We start from the raw sequence: 21,952 nt of genomic DNA on the forward strand, positions 1-21,952 counted from the left end.
TAAGAGACCTATTTCTAAAAGCACTCAAGTTAAATTTATTCTCCGAAAATACGATATGACAGTTAGGATTCATTCTTGATGAGATTTGTGACAGAAATCAGGAAATAGATTTAATGCAGTTCGGCATCTTTGAAAGTTTGGCATCTTGAAAATCTGAAAGTTTTGTCATCCTGAAATAATAAAATGATTGTTTAATTGTTTATTAAAGGACTTCAACTTCTGATCAAAATATATTAATAAGAACTGAATTTACCCTCCTGCCTCAATCAACTTTTTAATAAACCTGAACAGACAAAATCTATGAAACAACAGTTTTCAGATATTGGGCATCAGGCAGATCAGTCAATGATCACTGAGAGAAGAAAAACAAGATGATCCCATTGATTTCCCCAACTTATTGCCCTGAGAAAGTTTTCAGGCTGCAGAAGAGAAAGGGATAACCCAGAAGGAGCCCAGTGGTGTTTCTGAATTGAAGACACAGAGTTAGAAGCCTGAGATAACCAAAGCAACTGGAGTTTGTAGGGAAGAGTACCAGAGAAGAGAGAAATGCACAGAAGGAGAGTTCTGGAGGTCTAGAGAGGGTCTCTGTTGAGTCTTCATCTGAGAACTTATCAGTGTATGTGTATGAGAAAATTTCCCAAGACTGGGGAAATAACTGTCCAATAGAAGCAACGAAAAAATCTTTGGTGAAGAAAAGAAAAATCCAGGGTGAAGAATAAGTGGATTTGTACAAGTCAGATGGAAAATCATGTAATTCACGGGAATTTTGGCAGCATACTCAGAAGGTATTGCCTCAGTAGCATGGCAAATTAGCCCTGTGATATTAGATGGTACTGGTGCTCTGGTACCACGTAATAGGTTAAAAGGGAACCTTAAAAGGGTCAAAGTTTTTCCAAGTAACTTAATCACACCCTAGAACAAAACTCAAGAATATTTAAAAAAAACACAAAAACCTACAGCAACCCACAAGATAAAAAAATACAATATCTAAGAAGCACACAAAAATTATAAAATGTACAAAAAAGCAGGAACACACAATCCATAATGAGGATAAAAATTAATAAGAAGAAACAGATCCATAAATGACACAGATAAAAGAATCTGTATACAAGAGCATTAAAAGAGTTATTATAACATATTCCATGTGTTCAGGAAAGTAGAGACAAGACTGAGCCCGTTAACTAGAATGTGAAATATAGAGGAAAGACCCACACCAAACTTGTAGAGATAAAAACTACCATATGTAATATGAAAAACACACTGGATGGGATTAATATCAGATTAGTCACTGCAGGAAAAAAAAAAATCAGTTGCTTTAAAGACATAGTAATGAAAACTAGCCAAAATGAAACATGCGGAGAAAAAAGACTGGAAAAAATAATGAAGAATCAACAAGCTGTGGTACAACCTAAAGCACTACAATGTATGTGTAATTGGAGTCCCCATTTGAGAGGAGTGACAGTGGGATAGAGAAAAATTACTTGAAGAAATAATGGCCAAAAATGTTTCAAATTTGATGAAACCTATAAATCCACTGATCCAAAAATCTCAACCAACCCTAAGCAGAAGAAACATAAAGAAAACGTCACAGAGACATCATAATAAAATTGTGTAAAATTAGTGGCAAAGAAAAAAAATCTGCAGAGAAGCCAGAGAAAAAAGACAATGTATATAGAGGTACAAAGATAATAATAATTGTAGTAGGCTTGTTGGAAATAAGGCAATATAGGAGATAATGAAGTAATATCATTAAAAATACTGAAAGAAAAAAAAATTGTTGACCTAGAATTCCATCTCCAGTGCAAATGTATTTAAAAAACAACAACAAAATGAAAAAATCTTTTTTCAGATGTACAAAGATAAAAGAATTAATCACTAGCATAACTCCATTGCTAGAAATATTAATGAAGTACTTCAGGAAGAAAGAAAAATAATACTAGTTGAAAATCTGAATTAAGACAAAGGCATGACAAGCACTAAAAATAATAACTTTGTAATAAAGATATAAAATACATCTTTTTCTTATTTTTTAACACTTAAAGGATATTTGTTTAAAGAAAAAATAATAACAATGTATTGTGAGCTTGTATAGTATATCTGTGAGGTCAATAGTGATAAGTTAAAGATACATACTATAAATTCTAAACCACTAAGGAAGCAAAACACTAATAGCTAATGAGCCCACGAAGGATGTAAGGTAAATGATTAACAATGTTTAATCAATCCCCCAAAAGAGCAGAAAGAGGAAAAAAGAAAGCACAAAGAGCAGTTGGAACAATAGATGTAATAAATAAAATACAAATAGCAGGATGGTAGATATGAATCCAACAATGTTAATATTCACATTAAATATAAATGGTCTAAACACCTCAATTAAAAGTCAGAGAAAGTCAGATTAGATAAAAAAGCAAGACCCAATTATATGCTGCCTACAAGAATCCCACCATAAATATAAAGACACAAATAGTTTGAAAGTAAAATAATGGAAAAATATATATCACGCTAAAACACAAACCAAAAATAGGGTGGAGTTGTTATATTAATGTCCTACACAAAGTACATTTCAGAGCAAACAATATTACCACTGATTAAGAGGGATAGTTTATAAATGATAAAGTAGTTAGCTCATTGTTAATTCATAACAATCCCAAATAATTATGCACCTGATAACAGAGCTTCAAATTACATGAGGGCAGAAACTGATAGAACTAAAAAGAAAAATACTAATCCACAAGTGTTAATGCTTAATAAAGCAAGATGCCCAGACATCTGTTTTTCTGTCTTTTCCCTCTAAGTCAGCCTGGAACCTAGCTCACAAGGTAACAATTGTCAAACGTCCATGATCAAACTCTGGATCTTATACTTGAAGCTATGACTTGTGATTGATCAGACATTTTAGGTCCACATCCTATCTCACTAGATTATATTCTTCTATTGTTGCATTGAAGGGATTTGATTTTGTCAAAATACCTTGTTTTTCCCTATAGGAAGCAGAACTTCCTGCAGTAATGTGTTCTAGTATAAACCCTGATCAGGCTGGGATTTGGCCCCAGCCTCCTCTCTCCATACTAAAGAGCCAGGCTTTTACTGTTTATGACAATATTTATCTGAGTGTGTTAATGTAACATTTAACTTTTTTCGTTACAAAAATTAGCTTTGACTTCTCTTGTTAACTTTAGTTCTCCTGCTGTCTTCCTTCATTTGTAAAACTCGGAGGACACCTGACATTAACATAACGGGAAGGATGAATGAATAGATTGGTATTTGTAAAGTACTTGGAAGAAATGCACTGATTAGCTGTCTGTAAACACTAAATGACATGGAAAATTAAGGAGAGATCCAGATCGTATTGACCCACGTTCTAGAAAAATACAGAAGGTGGAGGAAAATTTTTGATTGAATACTTGAGTTTAATGTTGGTAGAATGAATGACTCACATAATCCTATATTTTGTGATTTGACTTTACAAATCAAAGATTATAAAATACAAGATGAAATGTGGAAGGATTATTTAAAAAAAGGAGAACAAAGAGGGAAGATTTAGTGATTTATATATATAATTTTTACTCCAATGAGAAGATCTTTTCTCCCTATTTCAATAATAGTATTCATCTTTTGTAATAGATTCTTCCAAATAGCCTTAGAAAATTGACCAGGTGTAAGACAATGCATCTGCTGTGCACAGCAGGGAGTAGGAAGTGAGAAAAGCGTTACAAACAGAATGGTATGCATTATTAATGAATCACCCTTAGGCTGCCCTTAAAGACTGCTAGAAAATGCCTATAGGTTTAGAAGACACTAACCTCAAAAAAATCATAAAAGACAAAATCCATTCTTCCTGATATATTCTGAGTAATGATCTCATGAAATGACTTTTTCTCTTCCGCTCTTACTCCTTTCTGAGCAACCAGGGCTCATGTTGAATAAATCTAACTCTCCCACTCAGAATTTTCTAATCAGCGTTCTATTATGAATAGAACAACAAGGAGTTTGAAGCTGAAACAAGGAGTTTACATTTTTGTCTTTCACACTGAGTTGAATGCCACTGTGTTGTTTAGACTTCTGATTCATACTGATTTCAGTAAATGAATATATTTTATATAATGTCACGCATTTGGTGAGTTATCAGAGTTTAAAAACACGCAATTTTCAACTATTTTTAGAATTGTATTTGATATAGTCTACTTTTAGATAAAGAAGATAAACTAGAACACTTATATACTTCAAGGTTTGTATAAATACACAATTCAAAGCCTATGGAACTACACTACTTATATCCACTAAACTACTGATGTAAAAATTGTAATAAGAGTAATACCTTATTGACATGTGCATAATATGTTTAACTTTAAAAAAAATTGCAAATAGCATTACTTTTATTATCTCAATTGAATCTTACAAACAGCTTGTGAGGTAGCATGCTATCCTGCTGTACAGATGAGAAAACTGAGACTTAGAGCATCCCACAGTGTGTGAATGGAAAGGCTACTGTGCCACATATGACCAATAATCCCTTGTCAGAGACAAAACTCACACCCTCGTTTGATACCATTGAATTCTAAACAAATTTAATCACAAATGGAACACCTATTTTCTCAATCTTTTTTTTATAAAAAAGGAGTTTCAATGATATTTAGAAATAGGATATAAACTTACCTTAAAAAGCTGAATATTTTTAATTAAGGCAAGACTTTAATATTTTTGCAATGATCACAATACAAACTTTGATATGTATTTCTCTTACAAAGACCAACTTCTCCACTTCTATTAACGTCTTTCAATATCTGGTGACTGTCTGACACCACAAAATAGGGAATAAAGGACACTCTTAGTCCTCATTTTCACTAAAATACTCTAAGGCCAGAGTTCAAATCAGTTTCCCAAGATTAAACATTATAGCAGAGAGAAAATGATCTGAACCCAGAATCAGAATCCCATTCAATATGATCTTTATTTACTTATTAGTTTGCTTTGTTTACATTTTTTAAATGAGTCTATTAAAGCTATATTGTCTAATAAACATCAGTGAAAGGATGATAAGAATAAAAGTAAATAATAATTGAGTATTCATGAAAAGAACTAAAAATATCTTTTTGTGCTGGGGTTAAAACCCTTCAAAAGAATTGATACATGATCATTAAAACCCCAAAAGTTTTAACTGTACATTCTACCTTTCATAGGGTAATGCCATATTCTAAGAACATTAGTTCCCTGTATATGTCTGCTAAGCCACCTTAGTGGGGGTGAACAATTTTAACTAATTCTCCTTAACATATGTGATAGTTTTAAATGGGCTGATTAGACTTGGACAGACATAAACCCTTGTAGAAATATTTTCCATGTTTATTTAATCTCAATTGGAAAATCAACAGCTGTATCTGGACATTTATAAACAATCACTTTTGTTCTCTGACCCTCATGAGTTATTAGGGCACATGATTTTTTTCATCATTTCCACTGTATAAGGACTTGAATACCATATTTTAAAAAAATGTCTAGTCAGATATACAACCCAAATTTAGTTTTTTAAATCACCAAACTTTAGTAAGAAGTACAAACTTTAGTTAGAAGACCAAACTTTAGTTAGAAATCTACTCCAAATGTTATTTTTTCAATTAAACTATGTATTCTACAGTCATTTGTGGTTCCCCTAATTTATTTTGTTAACACAAGTAAGTGTAGTAGTGCCAAATATAATTCAGATGGCAAATGCACTGCCTAGGAACTGATCTTATTTTTAGCAAGAATGTTCAACATAGCAGCTGTCCACAAATATTTCACAAGGGACTGACTGTGAGTTTGCAGTTCTGCCACGATGGAGTGAGCTCCCTTTAGCTTACACATCCATGGATAACAACTGTAAACTCTAAACAAAATACAAAAAAAATGAAAGAAAAAACCCAAGAATCCAAACTACTTATCTGAGGGTTACACAAAAGTAGACAGACTGAGGGATTAAGTGACAAATAAATGGCAAGCAATAGGATATATTGGAGAATCTGAGGAAGCCATTTGGTATGAACCTAATTCAGCCTGACTTTGTTTTTCCAAAAGGGGCTGATGTGGCTGTTGAACATGCATTGTGTATCTACTTTAAGCATTTTCTATGTCCCAAAGACAAGAACAAACGCCCTTAGGATAAAAGTGCAACTTCTCCCACATTCCCTGGGCTAGGAACAGATTGCTGCACTCACCTGTGACCACTCAGCTGGAGACAACAGACCTACTACCTGCTGTGTCCATCAATCACTGTGCCAACAAAGTAGTCCTATAACTATCGTAAAAGGGACATTTCAATCTCATGTGAAATGTGCTCTTTGAGGGTGTATAACCACTCTGTACTTCCCACTTCTGTGGTGCCCTTCCTTCCTTGGGCAAGGAAGGCCCCGGGCTGTATGGTCCTCACATTTGGCTCAAAATAAACTCACCCCAATTTTCACTTATAGATTGGTTGTGGGTTATTTTCATCAACATAAGTAAGAACTTGGAGAAGTCAGGTAAGGGAAAAGAGGCAAATAAAACAGAGATGGGACGAACAGAAAACAGAAATAAAATGATAGACTTAAATTCAACTGTTTATATACTTACATTAAATTTTAATGGTCTAAAAACTCCAATTAAAAGGCAAAAATTTTCAAAGTGCATAAAATAGCAAGACCCAACTATATACTCCCCAAAAGAGACCAGGAAAACGTTAACTGTAACGACATAGGTTGAAAGTAAGGGATGGAAAAAGATAAAACGTAAACTGTAAGTATAAGAAGGTTAGAGTGGCTATATTACTAACAGATAAAATCATCTCAAAAACTAAGAGTACTACCAGAGAGAGAGACATTTAAAGTGCTAAATGAAGTGATTTACCAAGAAGACATAACAATTATAAATGCGCATTGGCTTAATAACCGACTCTCAAAATAAATGAAGCAAAAACGCTGACAGAATTACAGAGGGACAATGACGATTTTGTGTTTATAAAAGGTGATTCTGACACTCAATCTTAGCAATTCACAGACGATCAATCAAAAAATTTAGTAAAGACATAGATGATCTGAAAAATACTATCAAGGACCTTGATGTGATTGACATTTACAGAACTCTGTATCTAATCATTGCAGAATATACACTATTTTCAAGTTCACATAGTACATTCAACAAAATTAACAGTATGCTGGTCTATAAAATAAATGTCAATAAATTTAAAAATACTGAAATCAGAACATATCTTTTAATCACGATAAAATGAAATTAAAAATCAACAATAATAAGATATCTAGGAAAACTCAAAATTTGGAAATTAACACACAACTCATAGGGCAAAAAGAAATCAGGAAAATTAGAAAATATATTAAACTAAATGATAATGAGCATACATCATCTCAAAATTTGAGGGACAAAAGGAAAGTGGTGATTAGAGGAACACCAATAGCTTTAAATTCCTAAATTATAAGGTTTCACCTTTGAAATTAGAAACAGAATAGTGAAGTATGACTAAAATAAGTACCAGAAAAGAAATAGTCAAGATAAGAGCAGATATGAAAGAAATAAAATAGAGACAGATAATAGAGACGATTAGTAATGTCTAAGACTATTTCTTTGACAAAATCAACAAAATTGGTAAACCCATACCCAGGAAGATCACAAAAGAAGAAAGAACATAAATCATCAATATCAGAAAGGAAAAAGTAATTATTACCATAGTGAATAAGAGAATATTATGAATGAATAACTCTATGCCAACAAATGTGACATGAAGCAGACAAATTTTATGAAAAATTTAACTTGCCAAATCAATACAAGAAAAAGATACAAAATATAAAAAGACCTAAATGTGTTAAAGAAGTTAAATTCATTATAAAAGACTTCCTCAAAAGGAAATCTCAGGGCCAGCCTGGTGGTGCAGCCGTTAAGTGCGCACGTTCTGCTTAGATGGCCCAGGGTTTGCCGGTTCCAATCCCGGGTGTGGACATGGCACCGCTTGCTAAGCCATGTTGTGGTAGGCATCCCACATATATAGCAGATGAAGATGGGCACGGATGTTAGCTCAGGGCCAGTCTTCCTCAGAAAAAAGAGGAAGATTGAGAACAGTTAGCTCAGGGCTAATCTTCCTCAAAAAAAAAAAGAAAAAAAAAGGAAATCTCAGATCCAGATGATTTTGTCAGTGAATTCTATCAAATATTCCAGGAATAAATAATATCAATATTACACAAACTTTTGCAGTAGCAGAAGAAGAACAAGCTGTCCAATTAATTTTATGAGGCTAGTGTAAGTTTAATAAAGAAAAAAACTGAATAAAGTCACTAAATGAAAAGAAAATTGTAGACAAATATACCTCATGGATATAGGCATGAAAAGAAAAACCATTAATACATATTAACAAGTCAAATCTGACAATATAAGAAAAGGGTAATACATCATGACCATAGAAGATTTGTATGAGAAATTCAAGATTAGTTCCCCTTCAAAAATCAATCAATGTAATTCATCATATTAAAAAGAAAAGGAGGAAAACCATATGATCATTTCAAGAGATAGAAAATTATTTCACAAAAATTTAATGATTATTCGTGATAAAAATTTCAAGAAAGCTAGAAAGAGTAGAAAACTTTCTCAATCTTATAACAGACATCTACAAAGAACCTACAGCTAACATCCTATTTCATGCCTTCCCTAAGATCAGGAATAAGGCAAAGATGCCTGCTTCTACCACTCCTATGCAAAATTTTATTGGAGATCTTAACCACTCCAAGAAGGCAAGAGAAATAAAAGAAGGCAGGAGATCAGAAATTAAGTGTAAAACTGTTCCTATTTACGTAGGATATGCTTGTTAAATGGAAAATCTCGGAGCATCTCAAAACTACTAGTAGAACAAATAGGTGAATTTAATAGGTCTTAGGATACAAAGTTAATGTTCAAAAAACAGTTGTTTTCTTCTACACAAGCAGCAAACAGCTAGAAGATAAATTTAAAGACCAATTCCATTTAAAATAAGTCAAAAAATGTATATATTTTAGAACTAAAGCTAACAAAAACATTTAAGACCTCTACATTAAATACTATAAAATATTGCTGAAAAAAATTAATTTGAAAAATACAGTTTATTGCATGTCAATTATACCTCAATAAAACTGTTTTAAAAACTCAACAAATTGTACACTTTAAATATGTACAACTTATTATATTTGAAAATACCTCCATAAAGATGTAAAGGTAGATAAATTAATTGATTGAAAGATTGACCAATAGATTGGTAGATAGATAAATAGTGAGTTTTTAAAAGAAAGACTTGGTTTTAAATTAATTTTGCTAAACATTGCTAGAATTCAGATCTTGTGGATCTATACCATGTGTATACATCAAACGTGGCATTTAGGGCTTTTGAGTAAAATGTCAGAAGATTAATTATAAATATCCAATGGTACAAACATTGGTTAATGAAGCTCTGTGCCTACACTAGGTAGGGTTTGTTTTGTTTTGTTTTAAACGAGGCAGTATTAGATACTGTTTAAAATGGTCCAGTATTTCTCCTCCTGAAGCAGGTCACAGTGCCTGGTGTCTAAATAGTGTGGGGACTGGAATTGGCCACCCAAGATATGTCTCTTTGGCATGAGGATTATTTGAGGCTGATTGCTTTTGATAAACTGGGACAGGGAGGGAGGCTCTGAGAAGTGGAACTTGCTTGCCCTTTGTTAGGAGACATTTACATTGTAAAGGAAATCTCTATCTGTAAAGGTGCCTCCCTCTCTGTACCAGGAAGAAGAAAGGAGATGACCTTTTCTCTAAAAACTCTTAATCAATGCCAAAGGCAAGGACTTAAATCTGCATTTTATTGTGCTTGTCTGGTAATCTCCTGTAACTGACTTCCCTCCCCCTCCCAACGTTGGCATTTCTTTAAGGATTAAGCATCTTTCCTTAGGATAGGAACTGATTGCTGCACTCACCTGTGACCACCCAGCTTGAGACAATAGACTTGCCTCCTGCTACGCCCTCTGAGGTAGCAGACCCCTACCTGCTGTGTCCATCAAGCGCTGTGCCAACAGGGCAATCTTGTGACTATTGTGGGAGGGACATTTCAATCACATGTGAAACACCCTGTTTGGGGGTATATAACCACTCTGTGCACCCACTTCTTCGGTGCCCTTTCTTCCTTTGGGAAGAACGGCCCCGGGCCATGGTTCTCATAAAGCTTTGTTTAATTTTCCCTTGCTATTCTGTCTCATATGAATTTAATTCCTTCTCCGGCCAGACGAATCCACATTAGGTAGAGAAAAAGTCTTCCTTGCCTACAGTAGTGAATTATTATGCCTGATAAACAAAATGCTATTTGGAAGTTCCAGTCTCTCATCAAAGAGAAGAGGAGGTTTATTGGTCAATTATAAAGCAAATAGCTTTTTTATAGTCTAAAATACAGCCATGATACTTGAATTTATGCTAACCCTATGTTTTAATGGATTGTAATTTTCCTTAAATGATTTTTAATTGTATAACCATCATACAGTCCTCAAAACATATAATTCCACTATGTAACCAAAGTGTATGTTAAACGTATCTTAAGTTCTAATTTTTAAAAGGATATATGTTTCATTCAACTCCACATTCCAACTTTGCGAAGAAACAGGCATTTGTTTTATTTATTCTATTGAACGCTAGAGTAGGCATGTCAGTTTTCATGGAATCTTTTTGAAAGTATATTTAAAATATAATTTTAAAGCTTTAGAAACACAAAGTTGTCTAATATACACTTTGGCTAAACAGCGAAACCAGTTTATCTACATAGCCATGAAGACACTTGAAGAATAATGACAAAACACTATTTAATTTCATATTTTTTGTTAAGACAGGGGACTATGTTATAAAAGAGTATCAGCTGGTAGAAATTAAATACATAGATACGTATACATATGTATGTGTATGCGTGTAATTTCTCTCCCATAAAAGTTTCAGTGTAAACTCACGATTATCTATCATAGAGACAGGTTCGTATCCCATTTTACCTTAACAGTATTCCTAGCTCTCTAAAACATATCTTGCAAAGGGAAATTTCTTATTTTTTTTTGTTAAGTATTTGGAGAGATTTGCCAGTTTTAACCTCCTGAAGACGTCAACTTTACTGGACTTGGAGACTTCTAGAGTTCCTTTGTAATAAAGAGTATCATTATCAAAAGGATATGGTGAAACAATGCAGTCTTCCTTCGTGACTTCATTCTGAGTTTGTACCACATTCTCATTGCCCGAAAATCTGTGCACTGCCATGGGAATCTCTCTCTGTGGGCACGTGGCATCAAGATGAACTCTCTGAGATGATGTACACTGAATAATAGATAAATGAGAGTCCCCTGACATAGTTTTGATGGCCATAAAATCTAAGTTTTGTGATTGCTTTAACATTTAAACTAAGGGATTGACTGAGAGAATGCTATTTCTAAATGCCAAGCTAACCAAAATTGTGGAGATTTTCAGGAGGTGCTTCTCTTATTAGCATTTGAAGCAATCATAGAGAGAATGGGTCAGTGTGGATTTTCCTCCTGCACTGAGAAAATCTCTCCTTGCTAATGCAGGAAAAGCTATTCAAATTCAAATCAGGCTTCTCATCACAAATGTTCTGTTTGTGATGGACGTTGCAAGTAAGTAGCACCTATTTCCATTGACGGGGTCAGAGTACTTCATTGCAAGTAACACGGTGTTAAAGCAACAGGTAGAGCCAGCTTGCTTTTTGCTCTATGAGAATTGTTTAACTTCTTGGCATCCTATAAATGATATACATTTCTTTTATTTCCCTCTGTTAAAGATATAATCTCTGATTGTGCTATAAAAAATCAGATATGAAATGAATAGGAACACTTTTACGCACGTTAGCCCTCTCTGGATAAACAAACTTTCCATGAATTCAGAAATGTCACAATTCAAGTATCATATTCAGTAAAGTGAGGTTGAGTACAAGAGGACAATTCAGACTGGGAAGAGGTCAGGAGTGTATGTAGAGAGGAGTTTGATGACTCTGGGTTACTGGCTTGATTGAAAATTCCTTTTTTCATCTTGTTGTTTTACAGTCAAAATAACACAGCCACAAAGTTTTACCTATAAATGCTAAGGGAAAAGATGGTAATGTGACTAGATAATTCCAGGTTAAAGAAAAATTGACAGAATATCTTCCTAGTGAGAAAAAAGGCGAAAAATGTGGTTGACTCTCTTTATAAAAATTATTAAGATTAGAAGTTTCTATTGACCAGCGGAAAAAGAAAAATGATCCAAAGCAAGGGTACAGAGCAGGGCACCCACCACTGTGAGTCTCTCTAGATAAAATTCCCCAATTCAAAATCTAGAGAGGAAAAATATCTCTGTGTGTGTGTGTGTATGTGTGTGTGGGTGTGTGGAGATTGATAAGAGACGGATAGAAAAAGAAAGTTGTTTTAAGAATTAATTAATATATGCTACAAATTGCAATCAAATCTCAAAGAACAATTTTCCAAGAAATAAAATATTTTAAAACAAATCATTTATTTCCCTTAATAAAATAAAAACCACAGCCACTCACCTAACCTCTCAATGGAATAATATCGCTGTTTACTATCCACGCGCACTGTCTCGGCATAAGGGCTCCCAACACCGTAACCAATAATGTAGCCTCGCACCACAATGTTTGGGTTCAAGGGAGGAGTCCAACTCATGATGATGCAGTTGGTCTGAGGCCTCACGTGGAGAGAGCTCGGCTGGTCAGGGACTTGAGACTCTAGAATTCCAAAAGAGGCATCATGAGCGTGTCTGACAATAGAACATGCGGCATGGTAAAACTTCCCCTTTAAACAAGACTTAATATCATATTCCATAGATCCTCAAATGGTGCATTACTTATTGCTCAAGTTCCGCCTTGTTTCAGCGTGTGCTTCATTTTCCATGTTTGATTTGACTCTCACAGAATTTCTTAAGCACAACAGGGAGCTGAATTCCTCCCATAAGCAGTGCAACATCATGCATCTTTATTCTAATAGCTTTTTCTTTGGGCTTATTTTCTTTCCATTTGTTTCTTCTTAGGTATCATTAATAAGGGGTAAAATCAAGGTAGATGTAAAAATAATAGAAAGGGAAATGAAATGTCAAAAACCGTCTTGCCTAAGGATTATTTACTCTGATTTAACTAAAAACGAAAATAAGTGTAGCAGTCCTTTCTTAAGAAATTGTCAGGAGAAACAGTTTAGGGCCATCATTTACTCAGCATGATTAGAATGGTACCTGACCCATGGTTTATTGCATCTGTGAAAAGTGCATTTATTATTAAAGAAAGGAGACAGTGGCCTGGATTAAAGCCACACAGACATTGGAGTGTGCAGATTTGTCCTTTACCAGCTGTGAGTCCTTGTGAACTTATTCATCTTCTCTGCGTTTACTTTCTAATTAAATTGGCATTCCAAATACTGATTGACTCCTGACATAAATTTTCTTTTTTGTGTGTTGAAATATATAATTTGACATTCTGATTTTTATATCAACATTCTTTCCTATGGTCCCATCCTTAAAGAAATAATGTGTTTTCTTGAAATTTATCATCATTCAATTAATAAATGTTTATAGAGTATCTGCTATGTTTAGGGTACGGGCTAGGTACCCATGATGCTCAGGCTGGAGAAGAGAGGGAATATGGCAGACATGAAACCTGTGCTCTTGGAGTTTATAGTTTAACAGGAAAAACAGACAAGTAAAAATGCAGTTACAATAAAGTCTGTTAAATATTTTGATAGGTTTAATACAGGTACATGTGGCCTATTCTTTTTGAAAATCAGGTAAGTATTCTGGGAAGAAATTTAAGAAAGAATGTGCCCATCTAAACTTTAATAGTCTATTAAGAGCTTAGCACAGTTTCTGGTAATTAATAAGTACTCAAAAATATTAGTGATTTGAACTTTATTCAAGCTACTTGTGTTTATTTTTTCTTTCCTAACTGAAAATCTCTAAAGGTAATGTACATCAAATTAGGCAAGAGAATTTGATGATTAAAGGTAATATCACAATATATTTTTTCTCTTTGATGTAATAGAAAAGGTGATGCAATTGCCACTGCCAATTTTATCCATCGTCAACAGCACACTTTTAGCTTCAGTGTTAAATGGAAGCATGTCTTTTTTTTAAAGTAGGTACTATACTAACAACTTTTCAAAAGATGCTACATTCTAAAGATGCTACATCAACAGCATTTTCTAAGGATGCTTTTTTTTTCTGAAAATGCCCATTTGTGACCAAAAAGAGACAAACTATTATTTGTCTGCCCTGAAGAGCCTGTGTTATAATATGCAAAGTCTTCATAAAATTTATCTCAAAATACGGATATAAACCTTAACAGCAGAAACACAATGTTTGTGAAAGATTTCCCACCATAAACCCTAACTAAAAGCAATACAAGAGATGAAAAGGATGGATTAATACTTTTCAACCCTATTGCCACGGAAGCTCTCCAGTGTCCTTGAAATGGAATGGGCTTTACAGTGAGTTCTGTTTAACACATTTGAAGCTTTTGCTATAACTATTGAAACAACAAGATAACTGCCTACTCTTATATTTAGAAAATAAACCAAATACTATCCAGATTTTCCGCATTTGTGACTCTTTAAAAACAAAATGAAAGCCTAGTGATTTTAGTAACAATTTCAACATCTTTTAGAATAAAGGGAAAAAACTATTTAAAACGTTTTCAGAACAATAACTTTCTCCATCTTTCTGCAAACCATAGAGTAGCACCACTGAAAGTGAGTTAAGTTAGTACCCACTCACTTAGACAGACAGTAACTTAGAATTATTGGACTTTGAGGGTACCCAGAAATGAGGGCACGAACTGGCTCTTGAAAAGGAGGAGCTGTTAGCATGTAAGATTCGCTTTTACTTTTCACTTCATAAGGGTAGTTTCAATCCTAGACCCAAACCGCAAAACAATCTTAACACTATAAAAACTAAGGGTGTTAATATTGTTATGTATTGTATATGTTGCCACCTCATCTAAATATTTAATGGGTTTTTACCACTCAATTAAGATCATAGGACTGGAATGAAGAGTGTCTATCAAGGCAGTATTAGACCTAAGCCAGTCATAATATATGGCTTCATCATAAACATAATTGTTCTAGGGGATTGTCCATAATCCAGAAGAGCCCATTTGTATCCACCCACTCACTTTTTAATATACATACAGAAATTACAATTTTCCTTTACTGCTACATGAGTGAGTTTTCTCTAATACAGATGAGCTTATGGATTATGAAAGTGGTCACTATTGGAATGAACTACAAAACATCAATTTAGAAAACTTGCTTTGGAAGCTATGTGACTTGAGTACTCTTTGTTTGGAGACTGAGACTGAAATTCACTGCTCAGAGGTACACAAAAGATTATACAAGTACCTCTAGGACAACGATTACATATATAAAGCAGACAGAATTATTAAGGTAATTGTTGAAATAATTTGAAACCAAAGAACATATTTTGCCTGAAATATCCAAATTAATGAGGCCCAAAATTTCTACTGGAGTCTGAATTACCAAGATACCTGGGCCAATTGCCTTTCTTGATTATACTATGGAATTGTGGATTCTGTCTTGGTTTAGTTTGTTTCTAAAGAATGCTTATTATTCTTTGAGTGATGATTACAGATTTCTACTAATGAATAATGTTCACATATAGCACACTAGGAAATTCATCAGAATAATCCCTGTGACATTTCAACAATTTCTGTGCATCTCCTATGTGCCAGTGATAGTACTAGGTACTGGGGATATAGTTTGGGGGAGGGAAGACCAAGAAAATAAACAAACAAGAAATTCATGAGATCTTAGTAAGTGCTATGCTAATGGGATAGTAACTGACTCATCACGAAAGATATCCCTGGTAGGATCTAAGGTGAAAGATCAAAAAAAGCCAGTCAAGTAAACATCAGGATGCAGAGCTTTACAGGCAAGAAGTAACAACTACTACAAAGGTCCTATAGAAAGAGTGAGGTTGATATTTAAAAAAAAAACAAAACAAATCAAAGCAGGTCATTGTGCCTGGAACATAGAGGGTAAGAAGGAAAATGAGGATAAAAAGGGGTCAGCCAATGGGAATGTAAAATTGTGCAGCTGCTATGGAAAACATTATGGTGGTTCATCAAAAAATTAACAATTGAGAGACTGGCCCAGTGGTCTAGTGGTTAAGTGTGGCATGCTCTGCTTTGGCGGCCTGGGTTCACAGGTTTGGATCCCTGGCGCAGACCTCATCACTCATCAGCCAGGCTGTGGCAATGACCCACATATAAAATGGAAGAAGTTGGGCATGGATGTTGGCTCAGGGCTAGTCTTCCTCAAACAAATAAAGAGGAAGGCTGGTAACAGATGCCAGCTCAGGGCTAATCTTCCTCAGCAAAAGAAAAAAATAAATATCAAATTCTCACATGACTCAGCACTTCCACTTCTGGGTATATTCCCAAAAGACTTGAAAGCAGGGACTCCAACAGATATTTATACACCTGTGTTCACAGCAGCATTATTTACAACAGCCAAAATGTAGAAGCAACCCAAGTTCTATCCATCAACAGATGAATGGATAAACAAACTTTAGTAAATACAAACAATGGAATATTTTTCGGCTTTAAAAGGGAAGGAAATTCTGACACATGCTACAACATGGGTGAGCCTTGAGGATGTTATGCTAAGTGAAATACGCCAGTCACAAAAGGACAATAATTGTATGATTTTATTCACATGAGGTACCAAGGGTAGTCAAATTCACGGAGACAGAAAGCAGAATGGTGGTTGCCAGGGCTTGGGGGCGGGGGAATTAGGGGATTCTTGTTTAACGGGTACAGAGTTTCAGTTTTGCAAGATGAAAAGAGTTCTGGAGAAGGGTGGTGGTGATGGTTGCACAGCAGTGTAAATGTACTTAATGCCATTGAACTGTGTACACTTAAAAATGGCTAAGATGGCAAATTTTCTGTTATGTATATTTAAAAAAAATTTAAAAATTTAGAAGACCCTAATAATGCTTTTGTATTTGTCTGAGTGGCTATTGTGGAGAGGAAGTGGACATATTTGGGACTTCTGGTAGGTGTAGTCAAGAGAGCTAGAGATTGGATACAAGCAGTGTGGGAAAGAGGAGACTCAATGATAACTTGTAGATCTTTGGCTTGGGTAACTGATGAATGAAGTACAGAGATGAGGAAAAACAAGTGAGTTCTTGGGTGATATTAAACTTGAGACGCCTATTAGTTATATCTGTAGAGATATCACGGAAGTAGGTTGGCTATGTAAGTCTGGGGTTTGGGGAAAGGCCATGGCTGGATAAATAGAAGTGGAAGCCACCAGCATATAGAGGGTATTTAAAATCGATGTGTATGAATATAGATGCAGTGTGAGTATGTGTATAGAGAAATAAAATACAAAATAAGGTTATGTCATTGCTCTTCTCAACCCCCCCAAAGTCTTCTCATACCTCTTTTTAAGGCCAGGTTCTTTACAATGGCCTAGAAGGTCTTGTATGATCTGCTTCTTTCCCCCTTTGCTCTCTGTCCTCATCTCCAACCACTTTCCCCTTTGCTCACCTCACCCCAGCCATCTACTCCACATGGGACACTACTGTCCCTCAAACATGCCTGGCATGCTCTGGCCTCAGGACATTTGTATTTGTTGTACCTTCTGCTTGGGAAGCTCTCCCTCAGATATGCCTTATCTGGTACTCAGGTTTTTGTTATTTACTTTCCAGTTGTAGCCTTCCCTGGGTACCATATTTAAAAATTGAAATCTTTCCTTAATCTCTAATCTCATAATCTCTTAATAATCTCTTCTTTTCTTTTTCCCTATTGAATTTATTACCACTTATTGTGCTACCTATTTAATGTGATTATTTTATTATTCTTTGTCTCATCTCCTTCCATAAATTCTCCATAATTCCAGTACCTAAAACAGTTCCTGGCACAACATGCTCAAAAATATGGGCACAAAGTCTATATTTCCTATAAGGTTCAATACAATCATCATTATGTATAACTTTTCTTAAGTACAAAATTACCACGATTTTTCATAGCTCTCTCCATAAGAATTTTAAGGAAAAAATGGAGTAACATAGAAATAAAAGAAGATGAAAATACAATTTATTAAAGTTATTTTCTTCTAGTGGCCAGCAAGATTTGTCTCTGCCAGCTCCTGCTAATGAAAATGATGGCTGCTGTGTACGGTCTGCTGTGGATGGCACCACCAAGTGGTGTCAGGCAATTGGTCCTTTTGACCAATACGTACCTGTTCTCTATTTAGTGGGCTGCATTTTATGGATCATTCCGGTAGTGTTTTGTTCCAGTCCTTAACAGCCTACATTTCTTTACAGAGAATAACAAAAGGCAATTGATATACCCACTCTCACTCTTTCCAGACAAGTCTGATACATACTAATGTGCTCATTTCTATTGTCAGAAACTGTTCTTACCAATGGACATCATCTTCCTTAAGCCACTCACGTCTATAAACTTTGAATGCTATTTACTTGTTTATGTATTACAGTGGACAATCCCTTGTATTCACCGTTGAATTCTACCTTGTATTTTCTTTTACAGTTCTACTCCTATCACCTTCTCAGTTTTAACTTTTTAATTTATTTTTAAAATTTACATACAGCAAATTCACTCAGTGGTATATGGTTCTATGGGTTTTGACAAACCCATAGAGTCGTATATCCACGACTCCCTCAAAACGTCCTCGTGCTGCGCCCCCCTTACAGCCCTTCCCTCTTCCAATCCCTCAGTGTTAATTCAAATAACGAATTTTAAAATTTCATCCCTCTACGAATATAAGCTCTTCTGACTAATCTCGCTTATTCATTTTCAGCATTGAACTTTTTCAAAAGCATCTAGGTTTTTGTTCCTGTTCCTAATAATAATAATGACTAAAATTTTAGAGACCTATTACGCATAAATATCCTACTTGGCACTTTAATAAGTGTTTTATCATTTAACATTTCACACATAGTGTGTGCTCTTAGCTATTGTACAAAATATATATTATTTATCTCAATTTTTTCTTTTCAAAGTTAAGATTTATAATTTTAACTGTATTTCACATTTTTGTTTACTTTTAACATACATTTTCCCTCAATCTTAATTGTTTTAGGTCAAATATCTTAGTATTCCACTATTTTACTTTATTTTTAGCTACTTTTGTTTGTCTAGTATTAATTTTACTCTATCACTGTTCCTGAAAATGAATGGATGTAGATAAAAACAGAGAGTAGAATCGTGGTTGCCAGGGGCTGAGTGGTAGGGGAAATGGGAGATGTTGGTCAAAGAGTACAAGCTTCCAGTTACAGGATGAATAAGTTCTGGGGATCTAATGTACAGCATAGTGACTGTGCTTAACAATACTTAATAGTATTACATATTTGAAAGCTGCTAAGAGAGCAGATGTTAAATGTTCTTACCCACACATACAAAAAGATAATTATGTGAGATGATGGATGTGCTAACTAACCTTATTGTGGTAATCATCACGTTGTAGACATTGTACACCTTAAACTTACATACTACTGTATGTCAGTTGTATCTTGATAAAGTCAGAAAAAATTTAAAGAGAAAAAAAAGGTAGACCAAACTCAGGAAAAAAAAAAAAGGAAAGGAAAAGGATGGAGAAGTAAAAGGGGAGTAGGGGAGAAGGCAGTCAGTGCTCTAAAAAGGGAATTTTGACTGATTCATCCCTTCAATATCACAACAGTAAACTCTAAGTCTGAAAAATGTGTCTCCTGAATCTAAGTCAATTAAACTGGTAGATTTGTTTGGTGAGTAGTATTTGTCTATGTCCTTTAATTCCTGATATCGACAGTCTTACTCCTAGTGACAAATAAAGGTAGACTATTGCAATGAAGTTGTCTACATAGGCCCAGTAAATAGTTTGATGTCTTCCTGATGAGATAATTGACTGGGTTCCAGCTCCTATATCCTCTGCACATTTACATGCTGATTGTTGTTCACATTGATGTTAATAGGAAAAAGAAGGGAAAAAAGTAAGATATTTCTCAAGGAAAGGACACTCAATGCCATGCTCCAAGTTTAATCTTAACACAACCATCAAGATTCTTTCCTTCCCTAGTTCTCTCTTGCTTAGAGAAACTGCAGAATCCCAACTCCAGGTTATTGATGGGATGAAACTAGTCCTTTTTTGGTCCAATGTTGGACAAGCATGGGCTCCATCTCTTGAACCCTGATTTGATATGTACCACCAGAAAGTTGAAATACCTGTCTAGGGAGGAGACTGGCCTGTCAAATAGAACACAAGAAGAAAACCACAATGAAGTTCAATTTTATTTACAAACTCTTGACTTCTTGAGTGGGAAAACCTAAGCTTCACAATTAGAGGTGATATTCTTGATGTGTCTTTCAATATCTGGAAGATTTGTTCTCTCAATTTAGAGTTTAGGGACACCAAATTCAAAGATCATAAAACCTCATGAGTCTTGTATATGATACACTTGTAACATGAGTCATGATGCATTTTATCAGCTACCTCATACTGAATAATCTCCAGATTTTTGCCATTCAAATGATAAATCCTATTCTGAATAGGGTTTGGAGAGGAGGGTCATAGTTCTTGCCAAATGATGTACTTCCATTAATTCTTCAAGCTCATTCAACTCTAACTGGATTAAAATCATACTCACTCAAAACTCAAGATCTATTTGCATGCTCTAAATAAAGCAGAATATCTCTAAAATCTTATGCCAAGCTGCTCTCTAGAAAACTTGGGTTTTCATTTTAATATCCCACATGATGAAATGGTGATGCAGTCCCACATTTAAGGGAAAATATGCCAAAGAGAGCAAAGGATGTTTCTAGCTCTCATTTACCTGTAATTTTTTTGACTGCAAGAATGGGCATTAGTGAAGAATCACACTAAATTGTATGAGTTTAACATAGCTAATCCCTGGCTATGAATACTTATATATTCATCTATCTATTGAGTATTAATTGAACATCTGCCATGTAACAGGCACTGTGTAAAGCATGGAGAAATTCAAGTCAAATAAAGCATGATCTTTGCTTCTGGTCTACTGAGAAGAGAGGGATGCATGTTAAGATAGTATGCCCAAAGATAGAGGGTTTAGAGGAAAGCCATCTGAATGAAACCCAGAAAAGAGAAAGCTTTCTTAATAAAATATCCAGCGAGTTTCAAAGGACAATTAGGTGTGAAGTCATGTGAAAAGACACTCTGGCAGAAGTAACACTAAGTGCAAATGCATGAGATATGATGAAGTGTATCTGGAAGGATGTGTAGATATGCAGAGAGGTGATGGAATGTCAGATTTGAGGCTGAGGACAGGATCACAACACAATCACAAATCCTAAGAATTTGAATAGGAAAATAACATCATCAGATCTGGTTTTGAAAAATCACTGTGGCAACACCATGGAGTTAGAGGACAGGGAGCAAACTGGTGTCAGGAGACCAGGTGGGAGGCTATTTTCAAGCAACAAATGATGAGAGCCTGAAGTAAAGTATGGTGGTGGGAGTAGAGAGGAGAGGATGGAGTCCAAATCTGTTAGGGAAGTAGGAATTACAGGTCCTGGTGATTGAATGAATATTAGCGGGAATGAAAATGGAGGAGTTCGAGGATGGCAGGGAGGCTGCTGGCTTTGTGGATACTGGTATTAGTCCCAATGTGAAGAACATGGGAGGGAGAACACAAGCAGCTATAATAAGAATGATACCTTGGGAAATCAGCTTACAACTGCCAATTGTGTTCAAGGATGTGTGTTTGAGCCCTTCATCTTTGTTATACTTGAAAATACCAAAAGAAAAAACAACAAAGTCTTTAAAACCACCCGTGATCTTTCTATTTTTGAATTACATAAGAAATGATAACTTTGCCCTCTTTTGCCTTCAGTTCCATCACGAGAATCAACCACTATCAACTAGTTTGATGTAAGAGAAAAAAAAAAACTTCAAATTCTACCAAAAGT

General features: G+C 34.8%; 1 protein-coding gene across 2 annotated transcripts in view; it reads right to left on the reverse strand.

Annotated features, from left to right (window-relative positions):
• The window catches only part of DCC (DCC netrin 1 receptor), a 1,085,205-nt gene that overhangs the window by 149,915 nt on the left and 913,338 nt on the right, over nt 1–21,952 (reverse strand). For both annotated transcript variants that reach the window (XM_070513040.1, XM_070513039.1), the window contains exon 15: nt 12,533–12,727. In XM_070513040.1, the coding sequence (XP_070369141.1) occupies nt 12,533–12,727 (195 nt within the window). The remainder of the gene's footprint in view (nt 1–12,532; nt 12,728–21,952) is intronic.

This window comes from Equus asinus, chromosome 7 (genome assembly GCF_041296235.1).
Source record: "Equus asinus isolate D_3611 breed Donkey chromosome 7, EquAss-T2T_v2, whole genome shotgun sequence".
Classification (NCBI taxonomy): domain Eukaryota; kingdom Metazoa; phylum Chordata; class Mammalia; order Perissodactyla; family Equidae; genus Equus; species Equus asinus.